We start from the raw sequence: 20,547 nt of genomic DNA, 5'->3' as shown, positions 1-20,547 counted from the left end.
TGAGATGATCTCATTTTTCAGATGTGATCCAAGACGTTGGAGCTTGTTGAAGGGTGTTTCAGCATGAGTTCTGTTCTAATGGTGGTAACAGCACTGATGTTCGTCTGACAGTTTACAGAGTTTATTTACCAGGAGCTATAACTATATCTTGTTTGTCCTCTCCTCAAAGGAAGGGTTTGTCTTAGGAGCCTCACAAGATTTTTTTTTTAAAGTATCCCAATTACAACACAAAATATTTATACTCCGACAAGGCTAAATACAAGGCCTTTACTGCTTAAAATACAAATTATGACATTGCTTATTTTAAAATGAATGTGTGCGTGTTCATCTATATCTTTATATATAGATATGATTTGTTCACCTACAGAATTTGCTTGCAAGTCACAATTACAGATTCGAAATCAAAATAAATCGTTTGCAGAAAAAACATGCAAAATGTACTTGATTTGGCTACGTCAATACATGAAGGGTATTTCAAAGTAAAATAACTATCAAACGCTGAACAACAAGGCAAAGTTGGAGAAGATAAAGTTTTGTTTACACATTCTTCGGGATTAGTTTATGGGGTAGCAATCTGCCTCTTCACCGCTAGATGTCAATAGAGCTTTACAATCGACGTAAGCCTACAGGTGTCTCTGTATTTTGTCTGTTTTCACTATAGAAACTACCTTTGTTGTTATTCATTAATCCTGCTGCTGTTGTGATTCAGGCTATAAAAAAAATACAAATTGCAACAAAAAGTGCGGTTTTTGCTGCAGTCTCAAAATAGAAAGCGGAAGTTTACGAATGTCGCCTGAACGCAGCACTAGTCCTTTGCCTTCTCGCGTTTGAAAACAGGCCCTTCGCTCATTGACAGCTGAGGAGAGCTGGCTGCTGTGGTCGGCGTGTCAGGTTGCTGATTTTCCTGGTTTTGCATGGAGCACCTGTGCTTTAAACTCCTACCATCCTGTTGCAAACTCCGAACAGAGTCTGTTCTTATATTTTACCCTAAACAAACCAAAACTTTTCAATACAACCTGGTGTATTTTGGTTTTGTTTTTTGTTTTTTTTTACCAGAAAGCTAAAAGTCACGCTTGGATTGAAGCATGTTGTTTTAGTTTTCATGCGGAACGCAGACTGCAGCGGGAATGGAGAAATTCCTCCAGATCGCTCCGCACTCTCTCGCCCTGGTGTTGTCGCGGCTGTGTGGAGCAGATGAAGAGGATTTACCATCATCATCATCACAAGCTGAACTCTCGGTCAAGTTTCAGCATCACATCGGATACGAGGTCTTCGCGAATTTTAAAGCCACAAACATGCAGCACTTCTGGAACCAGGCGCTGACGCAGGCTCTGTCCGAGATCTTCTTCCTCGGTTGGATAGACGAGCATGTGCTGCTGATCCAGGGGAAAGAAGTTCACCTCCAGGTCCTCAGGAACGGATGGACCAGGCGGACGTTAAAGCCTCCTCAGGGCTACGACATCAAGTGCATAGGTGTGTAGAGCATAATGTTAAAAACCGATGTTGCAGAAGAACCATGTGGATCCACGTCGAAACGAAGCATCGAAGCTTCGTCTTTGTGGGATTCAAATATTTTGATGTAGAGATGGATGTTCAAAACTAACCGGGGAGGGTCAGGGCCACATGAAGACATGCATCTGGAAAAAGTAAACACAGTTGAACTTCGAATAAAATCAGAGTTGTAGTTTTAGATTAAGAATTCATGTTTTTCCCAATGAAATTAACTTCCCAATTTTATTTGTAAAAATCAGAATTAAAAATGGAATCAAATATTATTTTGAATTTACAAATAAAAATGTTTACTTGTGGCCCTTAACCTCTTAATATCAAAACAATCTGCATAAGGTCGTGAGAGCCATGCAAACATAAATACTGATATTACAAATTGGCAAGTGACCAAGTGTTATTATGTTATAAACACTTGCTTTAAAAATGTCCTGGCCTGCACATAGTATTCTCCAGACTTAAAACATTCCATTGTTTTGGTGCTGATCCCCTCTTAAATCATCAAATATTAGTTTTTCATATTTTGTCAATGAAAATGATCATAAGTCTGTACAAATTATCATTCCAGTGACAAAAATAATTTGTCTCGGAATGTCTGAGTCTTTATCCTGAAACAGTGAAACATTCCAGTCACCTGATCAGTTTTTCATGAATGTAACTTCTACAACCTGTTGAAGTGCAGACGGTGTGGAAGTAGAACAAATGTCCCCATGATGGCGTGATCTGGTCAGTCGTCACCCTCTTCATGCTGATTTCCACACGTGTGCTGTGACAGCTGCTGCTGATCAGCATACATCCTTTTTTTTTTCATAACCATGAACATCTTCTCTGTAAGACGCAGTTTACTGACTCCATGGATCAAAGTGTGAAATCTGCTGACGACTCGTGTGCAGCCAGTTGAATGTTGTCTGAGAGGAGTCACCTCCTGACCTCCGCTGCCTCATGCCAGGTAGGCTTACTCATGCAGATAGAGGACCGAGGCCAGGCGCTCCTCCATTCCCACACTCCGACTCATCTTCCTCTGACAGGGCTGTAACTCATGTATGTGTTGGGACAGGTTTGAACGACTCGAGGTATTGTCTGATGGTTGCACCCATCACACTGGCCTCACAAGTGTTGGGTGTGTGTGTGTGTGTGTGTGTGTGTGTGTGTGTGTGTGTGTGTGTGTGTGTGTGTGTCTGTAGACATGTCATAGATGACTCTACTACCTCAGCTGTGGAGGTTGGGTGTTTTTGTGTCCATCTGTCTTCCAGTTGGCAGGATTATGAAAAAACTGTTTGGCCGAATTACATGAAACTTTGAAAAGGTGAACGATATGTGGCAAGGAGCAATTCGTACAATTTTGGTGCGGATACATTTGTCTTTCCTTCTTTTAATGTAACAAGAGAGGACAAACATGGCTGGCGCTCAAACATCTCTTACTTTTTGGTGCTGGTATTCTATTTGTACTAATACTTTTTTTGTGACGGTGCACCTGATAGCGTTCAGCATTTGCTGAGTGTGCACTTCTACTTCTGTCAACAACATTGGCAGTTGGGGCATTTAATTGTTGGAGTGCTCTGAGGCTGGGTGACATCACGCAGGGAGCGGATGAACACGTTAACCTGTTCTCAAAAATGTCTGTTTAACTTGTCTTCGCAGCCATAATTGTCACTCATATGTTTTGGGCTGTTTTGGGTTTTTTTGTGCCATAAAATGAGTCCTTTTGTCTTTTTGCTCCGGGACTCTCTTGAGTGACAGAAGTTCCCTCCAGCTGCCCCTTAGACTTTTACGGTTAAGTGAGATCAGAATTTTTATTTATGCTAAAAAATTTTTAAAAAAAAAACAGCACTGATCACATGACCTCATTGGTGGAGGTAAATATTGCACACTGAATGTGATAAAGGCAGGGATTGATGTCATTTCTCATTTTAAAGTAGAGCATCACAAGTAAGAGAAGTTTCATCTGAGAGCAAAACAGAGAGAAACAGAAAATATGAATTCATCCACTGGCTGAATGAATCTTTATGTTTTTCAGAACCTGACTTGTTCTGAGGGATCTTATTGATCATAGATCGTCCCAGTTTTTATTGTAAAAAAAAAACAAAAAAAAAACAATATTGTCTGTCCCTAGTTGACATTTTATGTGATGATGCTCATTGTCACTGTTTTGTTTGTTTATGAAACTGCCAATTGGCTGGGCAAAAAAAGGAGAAAAAAATAAGAATTTTTCTAAACTAGTCATTTAATATTAGTGTCAACTGACCCCGCTGCTGAGGCGCTGCATGGAATGCAGTTTAGTGTGTATGGAACCCTCAAGGTCATCTATAGCTCCTTTTATGTCATCAGATTACTAAACTCAGCTGCTATACATCGATTGTAGTAAATTAGAAATCTGTAATAATCCGTGTGGTTACCTTGTGTTGTAATCCAAATCTAAAAATAGATTGTGCTGGATTGTTTCTCCTGTGAGGAGAGGCGGCGTGAAGCAAACACTGATAAGTTGTGGAATGTTTGTCTTATAGCTAATAAATCACCAGACTCTATAATGCCTAAACCAACATGGCGTATACGCTGTGGCACCAAATTCACAGCTAAACCTGATTCGCTCTAATCCAGAGAGGATAATACCATGGGAATTCAGATCAGGATGAGAAGTCTCTTTTTTGTTTGTTTGTTTTTTTTGTTATTGGAGGACATTTAAGAACACATAGTTGACTTTACATCCACCCCATCTTGAGGTAGCGTAATGAGTCTTTGGTTTAGTCGTAATCTCATGGGAATTTCACTAGGAGTTAAATTTTAACAATCTTGCCTCTTTAAGCGCCTCTGAAACGGCTCTAATCCCAGTATTATTGTATTTTATTCTCATGGAAAATGCCCAGCAGAAATGATAATTGATTATTTCAGTGCTGGTGTAGTTGTGATAGGCGGACTCATGTTTTAAACACTCATATGACTGCGACACTTCAAGCAGATTATCTCCATAAGGTGCCCGAGAATGTTTGGTTAGGATTGAAAACATTGTTGGATTAATGCATTTTGACAAATTTTGTGGATTTTCAGCCGTTTCGAAACATTTATTTTAAAATACTGACGAGTCAATCTGATAAACTGGAGGGGGGGGGGGGGGGGGACTTTGTATCCGTTATCGAGCTTTTAACAATGGACTGGGAGGGAGTGTGTTCTCTTAAGGAAGGAAAAATGGAGCGTTTGTTCAGGAAAACACGATTGCAGTGTGTTCCCTGCTATAGTCGATGCCTCCATTGGAAGGAAAGGGAGGGTCCCGGCAGAGAATTGAGGGAAGTGTTTGACACAGCAGAAAGATTTGTTGTCGTATATCTCTGTGTCTGATCAGGATGTGCTATGTAGCCTTCTGTAGCAAACATTCTGCTGTCATAAATGTTCCACTGGAGGGCAGACCGCTGGCTAAAACCACCTTACCAGCCTGTATCCTTGCAGGACGGGGGGAGCGTCGTATTCTTCTACCGTGATGCCAATCTACACTCAGATGTGTTTTATGTGGGATTGTCCTGCATGCTGGGCTACTTTAACAACACTGAGGTTGTGTGACTGGTCTGCGTGTGTTTGCTCTACGCCGAGCATCTATTTTGGCTGTTAAAAGCTTCACTCGTGTGCTGCTTTTATCTTGCAAACATGTTAAAAACAGCCCTTTGTCACATTGGTGGTCATCAGATTTTAAAATGACATTATTACTTTTCCAGTCATGCACTAAAGTCATTAAACCGTGGAAGCAATGCGATCAAACTGCGTTTTTAGGAAGAAAGCAGCAAGATATGTAGAATGAAGGAATGAAGGATGTAGTTTCATAGTATTACATGATTATTAGATACATAAACTCCTAATGCATGAAAGTAAATCACCGGCATGTTTGTTTGCTTGTCAGCAGAAAAACTCAAAAACTGATAGATTGATTTTGATGACATCTGGTGGAAAGAGGTGTAACTCTACGAGAAAGAAGTGGTTATTTTTTGGAGGTAATCTGGATCAAATGAATTCTATGATACGGTCTTCATTCATTTATCTAGTCTGAAAATCTTACTCAACAAGTAGCATCTCGCTAACATAAAGTGTCGCTATAAGACTATAATTTTATTTCAAGAAATCTTCACAAGTGTTGCTTACTGCATTGCTAGAATATTTTACTCAGTACTTGAAAAATCAAAAACATCTCAAGGTGTTTTATACCAATAAGTTATAGAAAAAATTAAAAAAAAAAAACATCAGGCAACGCAGGGAGCGGCTTTACTGTGAGGATTTCTTGCAATAAGATGATTTCAGAAACAAGCTCCTGTATCTGGGATACTGGGTTGCTGTCTCACATGAAGTGTTCAGAGATGTTGGGCTATAATTTAGACACGTATTCATGGAGAGGCTTTCATTTTTAAAGTGTGTAGTTCCAAGACAAGCACCAGTATGATAACCGTCTATGCTAATACCATGTATACCTCGGGGGAAAATGGTATATGGCTGCAAACCTAGAATGAATCAGAGTACTAAAAAAACTGTTGACGTGCAGTAGACTTGAGCTGTTGCTGTCTTGGTATTAGTACTGTTGATTTCCTATATCACCTAAATCGCAATTAACCATTCAGTTTTCTTTTTAAAAAAACAACAACAAATAAATGTAAACTATCATCCCAAGTGATGCCTTCAAAGATTATTCAATCTACAAATCCTACGTGAGAAAGACAGTCATCAAATCCTCACATCTGGGCTGCTGGTACGAGTGAGGTAATGCGTTATCTGTGGTTAAGAGATGAAACCATTTCTAAAAACAAAAAACTCAGCATTAGGCTTTTCCTGTGGAATTAAAGCAAGAAATGAAATGTAGCCCGCTGTAGAGGTCGTGGAGTGAGTGTTCCCTCAGCTGTGGAGATGTCCTGTCATGTATCTCCTCCCAGCGGGTGAAACTGTGTCCTACAGAGCTCAAGTTCAGCGTTGAGGGATCTCGTATTTTCAGCAGATGTTCCGTCCTTGTCTGCACGGCGTCTGTCTGCTTCTATCTTGAGTAACTGGCACTTTAAGGGGACAGCACTCAAAGGTAACAGCTATGAGATCATCGGCTTGCGTCGTCATAGCAACAAAGGCTGTTGCAGCACTACTGAGAAATAAAATGGCTGGCGTGGTGTTGCCCCCCCCCCCCCACTTCCTTTCCATCTCTTCCTCTCCTGTTTCTCTTTAGTATCAGTGAACTGGAGCAGATTGGTTGTGACACCGTCCCCCCTCCACCCATGCCCTGTCTTGCCCTCTCACTTTGCTCCATATTCTGCCCCTCCAACCGTCCATGCACACTTCACACATGTGAGTCAGCAGGAGTCTGAAGAGAGCAGAAGCTGCCACACTGGACACGATTAAGGAGACTCTCGGGTTACAGTGGAGTTGCCTCATCATGCAACAGTGCGAAAGATGCAAATCGACACCTTCTGAAATCATTCTCTTTAGCTGTCCAGTCTCAGGCGTTGGCCTTAATGTCAGGCGAGACACAAAAAAGAGGAGGGCTGGTGTTTTCACGGGCCCCCCATCCTTTAAAAGCAGAGTTATGCTAAGAAGAACGACAGGGAAGGAGGGCGACGATGATGCCAAAGGTTCAGAGCTTTGACCCTGGACATCATTTGAGGGCTGGATATTTTTTTTTTTAGTGTGTTTGTTTTGTGCTGTTGGTATTTGCTATCCTATCTACCTTATGTATGTCCTCTCTCTCTCTCTCTCTCTCTCTCTCTCTCTCTCTCTCACTCTCTCTCACACATCCTCTCCTCCCCTCCCCTCAGCCTCAATCACCCAGACACAGACGCATGCATGCTCACGCAGAATCACGCGCAGCAGGCGGATGCGCGCATACACACTCTCTCTCTCACACACACACACACACTCATACACACATACACACACACACACACACACACACACACAGACACACACATACTCACACACCCTTCCTGGAGGTGCTGGGAGCAGCTGCAGCATTAGCGTTGAAAGAGATTTGCCGTTGACTGGAGTTTGCATCCCCCCTGTTAATGAATGGATGCTACGGCGATCGGCTCAGGAGCTTCTTCCGTTGGATTGCGGGGAACGGTGGATATCTATTCTTGAAATTATTTATTTATTTCTATGCTCTCCATTTTTTTCTCCCCACCCTCTCCTGGTGTGCTGTTGTCGAAAGGACGATGGGGTCTTGTGCTCGATCGGTTAAAGATGGAGGTGAACGTGGCGTCTCCGCTGCTTGGCATACTATTGATGTGTCACTGGCCATTAGGATGAATGGAGCTTTTATTTCAGTTTTTTTTTAAGTGGGCTCTTTTGTTTTCCGAGGAACGGCCGAGCACTCCTGTGGTGAATTGAGCTATTGTCGAAGACTGGGCCTCTCAAGCTTTGAATCTCTGACCATCCATCCATCCCCTATCATCCTTACTTTTTACTCAAAAGGAACAAGCAGATCCCAAAACCTCCACTGAAAGCTCTCCCTACCGTCCTCCTTGCCTCCAATGCCCCATTTCCCTCATCTCTACCCCTGCCCCCCCACCTCTCTCCTGCTCCCTCCTCCCACATCAGAGCGGCTACGTAATGTGCCTCCCTACGCATGCAAATGGGGATGCTACAAATGGTGTCTGGGTCTGATGCCGATGAAAGGGTGATGCCTCGCGCAATCACCTGCACCTTCACCGCCGCATCACTCGCTCCATATCAGCCTGGGAGAGCCCAGCAGCCGATGACAACCCCCCACAGTGTGAACACAGTCGTTTGTAGCTTGCTTGTGGATGTAAATGAGACGTGTGTATGTGTGTGAAGGTGCACACTGGTTCCTGCCATGTCTGGTGTGTGATCGCTCTAGCGGGACGTTCTTACTGATGCGGGGGAGGCACTGAGCCTGAGGTTGGTCGACCTCCCCCTGCACCCCCTTTCCCACCTCCCTCCTTCCTTCCCCTCCTCCCTAACCCCCCCACCCCCACCCCAACCCCCCCTCCTTATCCCAGAAACCCCCAGGGGTGAAGGCCACCTGGTAAAGGGGTCACAATGAAGAAGAACCGTAGCAGCAATCTGCGGCGGGCCTGGCCCAGCTCGGAGCTTACCGAACGCCCACTGGAGCACAATCTCTCTCGTAGTGAGAAAGACATCCGTGTGCAGAAACAGCATCTTCCTCCCCCTCCTCCTCCTCATTTCTCTCCGTCCCCACCAAGCTATCGTGCACCAGGTGAGTCTGACACTCCCACTGCCAGTAGCTCCAAACAGATATGCTTGGGATTGGGGCCATCGAGAGGAGTTAAAACTATAAAAAGAAACATCCTGCAACATGTCGTCTGCTGCACTCGAACGTATCACATGATGTAAAATCAGCTTAAAGAGGAGAAATATTTTTGTGATATTTAATCTTTGCCTCCTCTTATAGGACTTAACGGGTCACAATATTTGTTTTAATATTCATTCACTAAATGGCTGTAACATATTTGACACATTTCCCCCTTCAAATCAAATGACCCCCTATTACGAAAAGTTAAAAATAGTAAACAACGATGTCATTTGCATTTTTGTAAATTACAAACTCACATGTCCTCACTGATCAAATTTGACATTTCAGTGCCTTTTCTTAAAAATATTTGGATATTTTGGTCCAGGTTCCATCCACATACTCTTTGCTTTGTTTGTGTGCCTTGAAAAAACAAATCTAAAATACTACAAATGCAAAGGTCATGCCTCTTATAAATCGCTTGCCCATCCAGCTTTTCTCGTGTTTACAAAAAAAAAAAAAAAGAATGAGTAAAGCCATATAAAGCCAGAGCGAGCTTAAGGGGCTGTGATACTAAGCAGAGATAACGTCATCGTGTTGCCTGCCCGTCCTGACCATTCAGCTGAGCGTTGGCTCACTAGTGGCAGCACATTTCAGCACAGGTACAAGAACCGTGTAAAGCAAATAGCCACAAAAATGTCCCCTCGTCATAATCACTAGTGCAGCGCTGATTTTTGAGGTTACATGTCGACATCAAGATGTCACAGTAGGAATCAAGACATGGTGTTGACTCATGTGACTTTGGTGTTAATTCATACGATTGGGATTCTTTATCGATGGCTCGAGGTCATAGGACAACAGTGTCTTACTTTACAACCTTTCAGAGTAGCAGATGTTTCGCTCTCGGAGGGGCTTGACGCCTGGTAGCCTGGTTGTAGGATGATCTCACTACTCACGATGCCACACTGCTGACAGCAAAGCCAGCTTAATTCAACAAAGGCAACAGAGAATTCCCGTGTGCTCGCTCTCAATGTGGTGTTACAAGTCAGTGATGCGATGTCTCATTTTAAACATGTTCTTCACACACTGACGTGAAAATCGGTGATCGTAAGATATTCGTGAGGCGATCTGAATTTAGTCATGAAGGTGACAAGATTCATGGGATCTCATTCTACGTTGCTGCAGCAGCTGCCTCGCTTTGCTAACCTGTGAGAAACAGGAGGAATGAGAGTGCTAAGGAAGCACGGAGAGGAGGGGTGGAGCTGTTCCAGGCAGCAGGCAAACTGCTGCTGTTTGACCATTACGTCATAGTTTCACACGCTGCACCTGCTGTTCATTCATAATCTAACAGTTGTGTTTGTGCCTCCTCCTCCTCCTTCTCCTCCTCCTCCTCCTCCTGCAGGTGACGTCTCTCCGATCAGTATGTCACCTATCAGTCAGTCACAGTTCATCCCGCTGGGGGAGATCTTGTGCTTGGCCATCTCCGCTATGAACTCTGCACATAAGCCTGTCAACCAGGAGGCTCTGGTGGAGCACCTCACTGCCAGCTTCCCAGGTACGGTCAACCCAAACATGATGACAGTAAAGTATACACACTTCTACAGAAGCCATCATTGTTTTAATTTCAAGGTTCATCACAAAGCTATAAACGTTTGCAAAATGCTTAGTTTTTCACACCGGTATATTTTTCATAGTTAAAAATATTCTTGATTTATACTCTTGAATTTCAATATAATCTGATTCTCTATAAAGTAAACTGAAAATATTCTAAATATTTGAAATCAAGCAAACTCGTTGCATTTCTTTGTTGTGTCCTGAAAGCTTCAAGAGTCTGGAGATTTTTGCTTAAGGAATCTTGAAAGTCCTTGAAAGGTACAATTTGTTTGTTAATAATATCCAAACTCCAAACTTTAGGGGGAATACTATTACCTGAAATGTGTGGCTTTTGGGCTAGATGTCTTCATAGCTGCATCCAGACCATAGCACCCAAAATCTTAGAACTTTACAGGTTCAGTTTCGTGTTTCATAGGGTAAATGGAGTCTGGGTTGAGTCCTGGAGGATTACAGTGGGAGCTGGCTGGGATCAAGATGTAAAAATGAGTGAGGTCCGATTCCTCGTAAGAGCACAAATGATAGCAATGATAACACAAGCAGCCTTGGCCATGAACGAGCTGTAGTTATATTTCAAAAGGGGCAAACATTCAAATTTCTTATGCAATGCACAACAAAGCTGTAAAGCTGATTTTAAAAAGTGCTGTTTATCATCAGTCACCATGTTGGTTCGATTTTGAAGTTGATATAGTGGCTTAGATATGCTGCTGTTTCAGTGAAGTGATGAAGGACAGAATATCGAGATGTATTTAGCGAATTTTCTTGACCAGGATTATGTGGATTATAGGGTTTACATGTGTCATGGACAAGCCAGGGGGAGAAGGCTACGGATCTTACTCTAGATTAGACACTTTCTGACAGTGTGCACATGATCATTAACTCGTTAATCAGCCTCATAATCAATGGCTGGGGGGTCTATGTGTCCTGTGCGGATTCAGGTCTGTCGTGTCCTGGGTCTTAACGGGTCCAGGTCGCAGCATTTTTGATTTCCTCTGGATTGTACATTTCCAGGTCAGTTCAGGGATAAAGTTTTGGACCTCTTGTTTGTGCAGCTGCCCTCTCACTCTCCCTATCGCTGAGTGAGGGATGGTCAGTTTCGTACTGTAGCTGTAGTTTCTATGAGTGGGAGTTTGGTCCTCTGGTCTCAATGAACAGTGTTGAAATGAAAATAGATGGCCGTGTAGTAGCTTGATCAGGTTCTTTAAAATTGTCCCTTCATATTCTATACAAAGCCCGAACTGAGAGCAAAATATCTTTCCGTGCCGTATCTTTTTTTGTGTGTGTTGTGTTGTGTTGCTTGATGCCAACTTACTGAAGATGACTTAACTCTCCAAAGAAAAAAAAGCTGAACAGAAACGAACTCCAAACTCTTGTTGAGCTTTGAAGATATTCTTCACTCGTGATAGTGATTTTGGAATTGAAATATCTCACCTCTCCCCACCAGACGTGTTCAAGGACATAAAAGCATTCAGCTTCTGAAATAATCATTTTGGCATCAAATACTTTTTTTGTCCACAGCAACCACAAATTACCTTCCATCCCTTTTCCCTTATTACAATTTTCAGAATCTGCGAGTACGTACTGCATCTTTTTTGTTTTTTATTATTGAACTCATTTACCTCCTCGGTACCCTGTTTGTCCTACTTCACGCAAAAGTCTCTCTGCACTGGAGGTTTCACACCACGCTGGTGTAAGTTGCATACTGGACCATAGCTGGCTCTAAACAAGTTGTGATGTCACACATATCATGCTTGCAGGTACACGCCTTAAACTGAGATTTAAGGCTCAGAGGATGAATGTGTAACCAGGCTTTCAAATGTCATACTGCACATGCATCATCCTGCACAGTGCAGAAGCTGAAACATCCAACTGAAGCAACAAAGAGTAAAAAAACGCTTTTTCGCCTGGAGGGATGTTTTGAAATCAAGCAGCCATCATGGAACTTTTCAAGAGAACAGTTAAATCCAGGGACATTCCTAAACAGTGATGGAGAAACTGGCATAAAACGTACTTAACACACAGATCCCGTTCAGCTTTCTAACGCAAGATTTGAGGTTCCTGTGGTGTCAAATGATCAGCAACGTTTAAAGGAAATAAATTAATCTTTCCCACAGTAATTAAAGGTTGCATTATTTCTACTGCATGGATGACCATCATTGTTTTTCCTCTTCTTGTTCCTGCTTCATAGAATTTAAATCTCGACAACCGTTTTGTTCAATTTTGATATTTGCGCCCTGAAACTTTGCCAACTTCATCTTAAAAAAAAAAAAATCGAAGCAAAACCCTGCGAAGCTCTGCTTTACAAAGGTTATGAGCGGTGAACTTGTTTAACTGATGTTTTAGAAAATGTTATCAACCATTTTTAAAGCAACTGAACCATGATTTGATGTAAATCGTTACCAAGATAGTCTTATGTTTCTCTCAATCTTTTCATCCATCCCTGACTTTTCAATTAGCAGTTCATATTACCTCGTAAAACACACTCAGTATTTAAGTTTTTTTTTTTTAACTGTAATTCCAACGTTACCGAGCTCTCCAAATGTATTTTGCTTCATTCAGTGCAGTGTTATACATGTTTTAATTTTTTTTTCAAAATGTGCTCCCTGCAGGCGTGCCTACACCCAGCTTGGAGGTTCTGCGACATACCCTGAACATGCTGGTGCGAGAGAGGAAGATCTACCCAACTCCAGAGGGCTACTTCATTGTCACTCCTCAGACCTATTTTATCACTCCTTCCCTAATAAGAACCAACAACAAGTGGTATCACCTGGACGATCGGCTGTCAGAGCACCAACCGCAGCAGCAACAACAGCAGCAACCTCAGCAATGCACTTCGCCTCAGACTGGCAATGTCACACCATCCACACCTGGTTGCTTGAGAGAGAGGCCTTCCCGCAAGAATCATAACGACTCATATAACTCCTATCGGGAAGAAACGTCCAGACTTCATGCTTCCGCGCTCCAGAGTAAGTCACCAAAGGAGCCCAGGGGAGATTCACTTCAAAGTAAACCACCCAAGGACCACAATAGTGGAGAACCTCCACCGAGCACGTCAGCCAAGGAGCACAGAGGAGAGCCACCATCATACCCCCACCCCCCTGTTCCCAAATCCCCTCCTGTCCAGCAACCACCGCCTCAAGAGTCAGCTGAGAAGAGCAAAAGCATCCCTTCGTTCCCTTATAAAACTGATACTCTGACCAAAAAGAAAGAGGGAAATGGCGGCGGCGGAAGTGGCGAGAAACAATCCAAAAGGTTTGGGCTGAGACTCTTCAGGCTGAGTTTCAAGAAGGACAAAATGAGACAGTTAGCCACCTTCTCAGCCCAGTTCCCCCCAGAGGAGTGGCCTCTTCGCGACGAGGAGGTGCCAACCACGCCAATCCCCCGTGAGGTGGAGATGGAGATTATCCGCAGAATCAACCCAGACCTAACAGTGGAGAATGTGGCAAGGCACACTGCTGTGATGAAGAGGCTGGAGGAGGAGCGTACGCAGAAAAACAAGGCTGGGTCTTCGGCCCAGCACAGTGCACGCAGCAGGAGGGGAAGGGGCCACAGGAGGGCGCCACATGGTAAGTCTCGCTCACACAGCAAACCAAGAACCTCCAGAGGGGACCCGTCAGAGGGTTCAAACTGGGACCTTGTGTTCATGGAAAGGGATTACCGTTTCTTTAGCCACTCGTTAGTTCGCTCACCTCGGGAGGCTATGTACACCTTGGAGCGCAGGCGAAGTGGAGGTGCAACATATCTTGTCCACAGCAACCCCAATATTACTGAATCATACTGCCCTGTTACCCCTGAGTGGGATGTGTCTGGGGAGCTAGCCAAGAGGAGAACAGAAATGCCCTTTCCTGAGCCCTCTCGGGGTACGTGCCAGTCCAGAGTGCAAAGAAGTCACAGTCATAATCAGGACAGGAAGTCGCGTCATGAAAGGTCAGATCAAGCTAAAGAGCGTTCTCGGTCCATGGACAACTCCCTTAAGGGCCCATCACTGGGGGCACCAGAAGACTTTGAACCCAGTCTGGAGGAGCGTAGTCATTACTACACAGATGACGGAACCTTGCGGGCCACACAGAAATCCACCCACTACTCAAGGATCATGTTCTCTGCTGCTAAGTTCCACTCTGATTTTAATGTGCCTGATTTGGGGAAAGGAAGTTTGGATGAGTCGAGGATCCGGAGTACGATAGAGAGGAACAAAAGCAGAGATAGCTTGCCAACATACAATGAGCTAATGGGACTTTCTCCTAAGCCCTCAACAGATGAGTACTTCCAGTGCAATACTTCAAATGAAACAATCCTAACTGCCCCTTCGCCTCAGGCAAAATCAGAATATGACACATTAACCTCATCAGGGGGACTCCGAAAGGGCTCTCCGGCTGACCACCAAACGCCTCACCTCACCTCTCCTCATAAGGTGGAGTATAAAGAGGACTTGTCGGCATCAAAGGGACAGAGCGGCTCAGTCCGACTGACGCCAAGCCAGACACCAGAGCCAGTGCAAAATGCCCGTTTGACGCCACACCAACACAATGTAGATCCTGGAGGGGGAGGAGGCAGTATGGTGATCAAGAGGAAAGAGATCTTCAGCAAGGACACTTTGTTCAAACCTCCACACAATGCCTTGTCCACAGGCTACGTGGACAGCAGCTACACCAAGTCCGGCACATTGCGGAAAGCCTCACATGCCAAATCAACAGAGGCCCTAGACAATCCTGAGCCCCAGCAGCCTTCCAATTCAGCCACTTCCTCAGCGTCACCTGCGGTATTACCGGGCTGCTTAGAGCCAACAGTCCCCTCAGCCTCTTTTGACTATTATAATGTATCAGATGATGAGGAAGAAGAAGAGGTAGAGGAGGACTCGCACAAAGAGTTGGCGACGGTAGAGGATAACAAAGACCATGGGGAAGGGGGTGGGAATGGCGGAGGTGGTGGCGGTGGCGGTGGGGAGGGAACCATGCAGTGGCTACTGGAGCGGGAGAAGGATCATGATCTGCAGCGGAAACTGGAGACCAATCTGACCTTACTCAGCCCCAAGGAAACGGAAAACAGCAGCAGCCAGAAGTCAGCCCACTCTGCCCGGTTGGACAGCATGGACAGTAGCAGTGTCACCGTGGACAGTGGATTCAACTCCCCCAGGTATGTGGAAACACTACTCTATATACTGTAATTCTTGGGGCCTAAAATATTCAATCTTATGGTTTGAGGGGCCTTGGGAAGGTGTCATGGTGGTAACTGTGAGAACAATCCTAGTATTCAACCCAGAGTCTCACATCAAGGCCCACCCAGTTGCTTTTTTGTTTTTAGTTGTCTGAGTCTTCATCCTCAGAAGAAAGGATGTACTTTCAGCCACATGACAATTCCATGTTTTGATCCATCTAGTTTATCAGCTACTCTCATACATGTCTTTAACAGGTAATGCTGCCGAATAGAATTAATTGACGTGATTATTACATAAAAGATGATTGAGAAGCTGTCTGGTTTGTTCATTTACAGTCTGATTCAAAGTTCCTCATTTGCTTCTGAAAGGACCAGTGCAAAGAGGCTAAAACTGACATGATGTGAGAAGTCAGTCTGTAAGAATACTTGCAGAAAGATAGTAGTATGACTTTACAATGCAACCCGCCTCAAGACAAAATATGCCGTGGAGTATTTTTTTTACGCACGATAGTTTTGACCCTAGAATGTGTAAAGTTCACACATAAAATGATAATCCAACGTCCATCTTCAGTGTGAGATTCTGCCTTACAAGTGGGGCTAATTTTATTGAGTTGGTGAACAGGTTCAAGGCGGTCCAAGGTCCAACCCATTAAACTCAGTACATTTAGCGGCGGATCTGTGAAACATACCTAAAAACAGCTTTTATCTTACATTGGTTATGACAGAGGGGTTCATCTGATGCGTGATTGTGCAAAAAACACCAAGATCATTTTTATGAAATATGGTGGTGAGGTGGTGCCAAGAAAGAATCCAATTCAATATTGGGACATTTCCATCAAGTTCATTCCATTTTCCATCCAAAGTTGTGTTCCTACTTTTTACGTAATTCTGCTAATAGACAGGCAGGCAGAAACAAACGAGCAGCACCGATCACATTAATGTACCTCCTTGGCAGACGTTGTTGGCAATGAACACAAAGTACTGCTTGAGGCTGATGGAGATGCAAGTGGTCTTCAGGTATTTGTTCTTTTACCAAAGTGTTGGAAAACCCGCCTGCATTTGGCACCAAATGAAAAGTCAGGATCACCAAAATCGTAAGGATTCTTGATTCCAGAGGATGACGGCTCAGCGTGACCTTGGTCATGGGATGATAACAGCTTATCTTCCTGATAGCTGAGCAAAACTCATCCACTGATTACCTCCAGTCTGAAGTTCAGGACGCTCGATAAGTGGCTTTGTTTTTCTGAGTTTTGATCTATTTTCCTTTCTGTAATTCTCTTATATGATTTTTATTTTTCCTCAGCAAAAATCTTCTTTTTTTTTAATGTTGTACTTTTTTGTATTCTCCATCCTTAACATGAAGTTACGCTTGTTGTTTTGGTGGTAATCCTCCTTTCTCACTGAGCTCCATTTAGACTGAACACACCGTGGGATGTCTCACTGGATGTTTTATTTCAAGATGTTTTCTGAAAAATGTAACCTAGTCGTGCTGTCTCTTGTGCAGGACACGTGAAAGCCTTGCATCCAACACATCCAGCATTGTGGAAAGCAATAGACGGCAGAATCCAGCGCTGAGCCCCGGCCACATTGGCACCAGTAGTATCGGACTACCATTCAGCTTTCGTGCCATCCCAGAACCCCCCACCACACAGCCTGAGAAACTCCAGAAGTCATCGAACTGCCTGGCCTCCATCACCAGTGTCTGACAGGCAGCGCAGACTGAGACCGTGAAGGTGGTGGAGGAGAGAGGAAGCGAGGTGTTTTTACCATTTTGACCCCTCGCTTTCCTCAACCAACATACACACAAACACACACACACATCCTCAGACTCCTGAGAATCAATTTACTGGGACTGTTACAAAAACAGGCATGGCTTCAAGAGACTGTTCCCACAGCTTCTAGAACTTTACTGCAAAAAAGAGAAGAAAAAACAGAATATCATGACCACTGTAGGTGGAAGAACCTACGAGGAGTACTTGGATTTTGGTTACATGGACTCTAGTTTGGCTTATATCAAGATTATTGGTATTGGAAAGTAGTAGACTATAGGATTCAAGTTACATTTGGAAATATCAAAAACTTTTTATATTACTTAACAATACATGTCCAATTAAATGTTCTCCTTCCTGAAATAGCGTCAGTTCTTCAGGACGATTCAATGTATCAGCACAATGTCAAGACAATAAAAGTTGACCCTGAGAACAGCGAATGAAAGATATAAAAACATAAATCAGCTCAGATTTGTGTACCGCAATGCAAATGATGTATGTATACTCGATACTTTTGATATCCTAATTATTATAATGGTGGTATTAAAGATGCTATGTGACCAAAATTGTGTTTCAGCTGCACCTCATCCATCGTACATACATGACACGGCTTCTTCTGTTTATGAGTTTTCAGCCTTATCACATTATGACCTCCCTCAGTGCCATGTTGTCGTGTACTCTGTTAATTACTGTTTCCTTTGTCAAGTCTCACAACCACAGCTACTTTTTTATGAGGAAGAATGTATTTAAAAATGTGAAGTGGTTCTTGGATTCTTAAAAACAGAGCAGAACAATACTTCTGACCATCTTGCCGTTTTTGATTTGGTACCTCAAGGCAGAATCCAGCAGTCATTATTGGTTTAAAAACATGCCAGCGTTGGGGGAATCCTGCTTATTTACTGTCCTACCCAGAGCAAGACAAGATGATAAATACCCTTCTCTCTCTCTGCATACATCAGGGAGCTGAGACCAGATGAGTGCTCGTGAGCTTAGTGAATGGTAGTAAATAGGCTGTGTAGCATAGTTTTGTCAAAAGTCATGAATCGCACATTCACTGCACAGTCTTTGTGTGCTGTAATAGAACAAGGATTGTGTTCAGCATTTGTTTTGAGGTTACTTTGTAAAAATTTTGAGGGATTGTAAATATAGAATCAGATAGAAAGCCGGAACCACTTTCCCGACTCGGTGCAGTGTTTTCCTGCAGCGCCTCAAAACCTCGGCCGATGAGACAAACCTTTATTGACAGCTAGAGTAACTGCTGCTACTACTAATGGCTGAATTTGTTAGAGAGGAAGAGCAGGATTACTTTTGGACAAACCCAGATCCTGAACCTTATTAAAGTCAGAATACACAGAGGAGGACCTACAGGCTTTGGAAGCTAAGCGGGCAAAAAGGAGCTGTTGCATAGCCGTCCACTCATCGTGCTCGCTAACAGTCGGTCTCTGTGGGTCTCAGCTCCCTAACACAACCACAGAGGAGAGAAGGGTACCTATCCTCCTGTCTCTCTCTGGGGAGGATGACAAATTAGTATGTTTCACGAAATGATCGCGTGCTCCTTTTAAATTGTTCAGTAGAACCAGTTTTCAGGATTTTCTATTTCGACAAGAAAATAGATTGTTTTCAAAACATCTTACTTTGAGGTGTTTATTGCTTCACCTTGAAAGTGTATTTTGCTTTTTAGTTTCAGTTTAGTTTAGTTTGTAGTTTTTAATTTGACTTTATTAGACAAGCATGTTTCAGTTCAGCCAAAATGCATCAGGCTACTATAGCCTTTTTGACCTTTGACCTTTTCATCCACCATTTACCGTGGAAGTTGGTGAAGTGGTGCCAGAAACACCCACTCTGCTTCTATATATGGCTGAATAAAGATGTGGATTATTATATGTATTTATTATATATACATATAATACATATGCATCTATATTTATATGAATATTAAATAGCTGCATATATTTGTCTGACATTTTTGGACAGATTGCTGTTGTTAGAAGTAAATCACCATGAGCTTCAAGCTAAAGATATATGGCCCCTCCTGCATCCCTTGAGTAAAGAAGCGAAAAAAACCCAACCCAACAACAACATAGTTGTGAGTCTAAGACTCCAACTGGTGAGTAAAAGTAACCTGGAGAGTTTTTACGTTTTATTTTTTTAAAGCTTAAATCTCTCACTTGTAAAGTCTTGACTCTTCAATCAACAAACAGTGGTGCTGTGGGATAAATCTCCTCTCGCATGTACAGTCACACATGTAGGAGCAGGAGCGTTGGTGAATTTATAATCAAAAGCTTTTACTGGTTACATGACTCATTGATGAGTCAGTTAAGAAACATCGAAGGCTTGAAAATACATTTCACGTTGCTTCTCCTCCTATATGAGCGAGCGCTTCAAATTTTATTTTTCGGTACCTGTTAATGCTTTAATCTGAAGAGATAAAACTCTGTACATGGGAGTCTTTGGTCTAAATCCAAACATTTAGGCATGAAAGGATACTATTATATGTGAGAAAGTCAGTTTTATTCTTAAATTGGGTTGATACCTCTGCTACATGGTAATGTTTTTTAGCAGTGCTGCAGTGCTGTTGATGACCTGAGGGTGGCGACAAAGGTACATCAGAAGCTGATTTAACACTCTGCGGCAGCATGGAAGGGGCCAGACACCAACATGAGAACTACATTCCAACAGAAAAAAAATATTTAGTGTGGAAAAGGAAAAATTAAAATGAGTATGATTTCACCTTAAATAGGAATTTTAATTTGGCACATCGAACCTGTAGTCATCATTTCACCAAAAAAAAAACTGCTGCTATTAATTGTTGGTAAAAATTAATTTATAAATGGGATTAAAGAATGTAAGTGCTGTAAATTTCACTGCACTGAGGTTTGGAAAAGCTTACGTGTGGCTCCCTCTAGTGGCTTTTTCTTTGTATATCAGTAGGACAATGTGTGTGTGTGTGTGTGTGTGTGTGTGTGTGTGTGTGTGTGTGTGTGTGTGTGTGTGTGTGTGTGTGTGAGTGTGTGTGCGTGTGTGTGTGTGTGTGCGTGTGTGCATGTGTGTGTCTCACCAAATGCTCGCACACTACCAAGCTGTGATATTTTAAATAGGTCAAAATATGTTCATGGAGGCCAACAGCAGCCAACAAAATCAGAGGCTTTAAGAAGTAAATACTGATTTAATGGAAAGGATTATAGTAATTTTTATATTTAGGGAAACCAGTCAAACAAGCTTCACTTCTAATTTACCAGGATTTTTTTTTAAAAATTGAACCCTAAAGAGCATCACCAGATT

General features: G+C 42.9%; 1 protein-coding gene across 4 annotated transcripts; it reads left to right on the top strand.

Annotated features, from left to right (window-relative positions):
* Positions 1–859: 859 nt before the first annotated feature.
* Positions 860–18,998, top strand: stox2a (storkhead box 2a). 4 transcript variants are annotated; one of them, XM_086211839.1, is made up of 4 exons: positions 860–1,473; positions 10,134–10,286; positions 12,952–15,475; positions 17,001–18,998. In XM_086211839.1, the coding sequence occupies exons 1-4, from the start codon at positions 1,128–1,130 to the stop codon at positions 17,200–17,202; spliced, it is 3,225 nt and encodes a 1,074-aa protein (XP_086067965.1). In that variant the 5' UTR covers positions 860–1,127; the 3' UTR covers positions 17,203–18,998. The 4 variants fall into 4 exon arrangements, with proteins under 4 accessions (XP_086067965.1, XP_086067968.1, XP_086067967.1 ...); XM_086211842.1 differs by lacking the exon at positions 860–1,473 and adding an exon at positions 2,214–2,455 and having other exon boundaries at positions 17,001–18,996; XM_086211841.1 differs by lacking the exon at positions 860–1,473 and adding an exon at positions 7,279–7,581 and having other exon boundaries at positions 17,001–18,996.
* Positions 18,999–20,547: the final 1,549 nt, after the last annotated feature.

Source organism: Aulostomus chinensis, chromosome 8 (genome assembly GCF_037954235.1).
Source record: "Aulostomus chinensis isolate RoL2024-O1b breed Wild chromosome 8, RoL_Achi_v1.0, whole genome shotgun sequence".
NCBI classification, from domain to species: Eukaryota; Metazoa; Chordata; class Actinopteri; order Syngnathiformes; family Aulostomidae; genus Aulostomus; species Aulostomus chinensis.
This window is presented reverse-complemented; position numbering and strand designations above follow the sequence as displayed.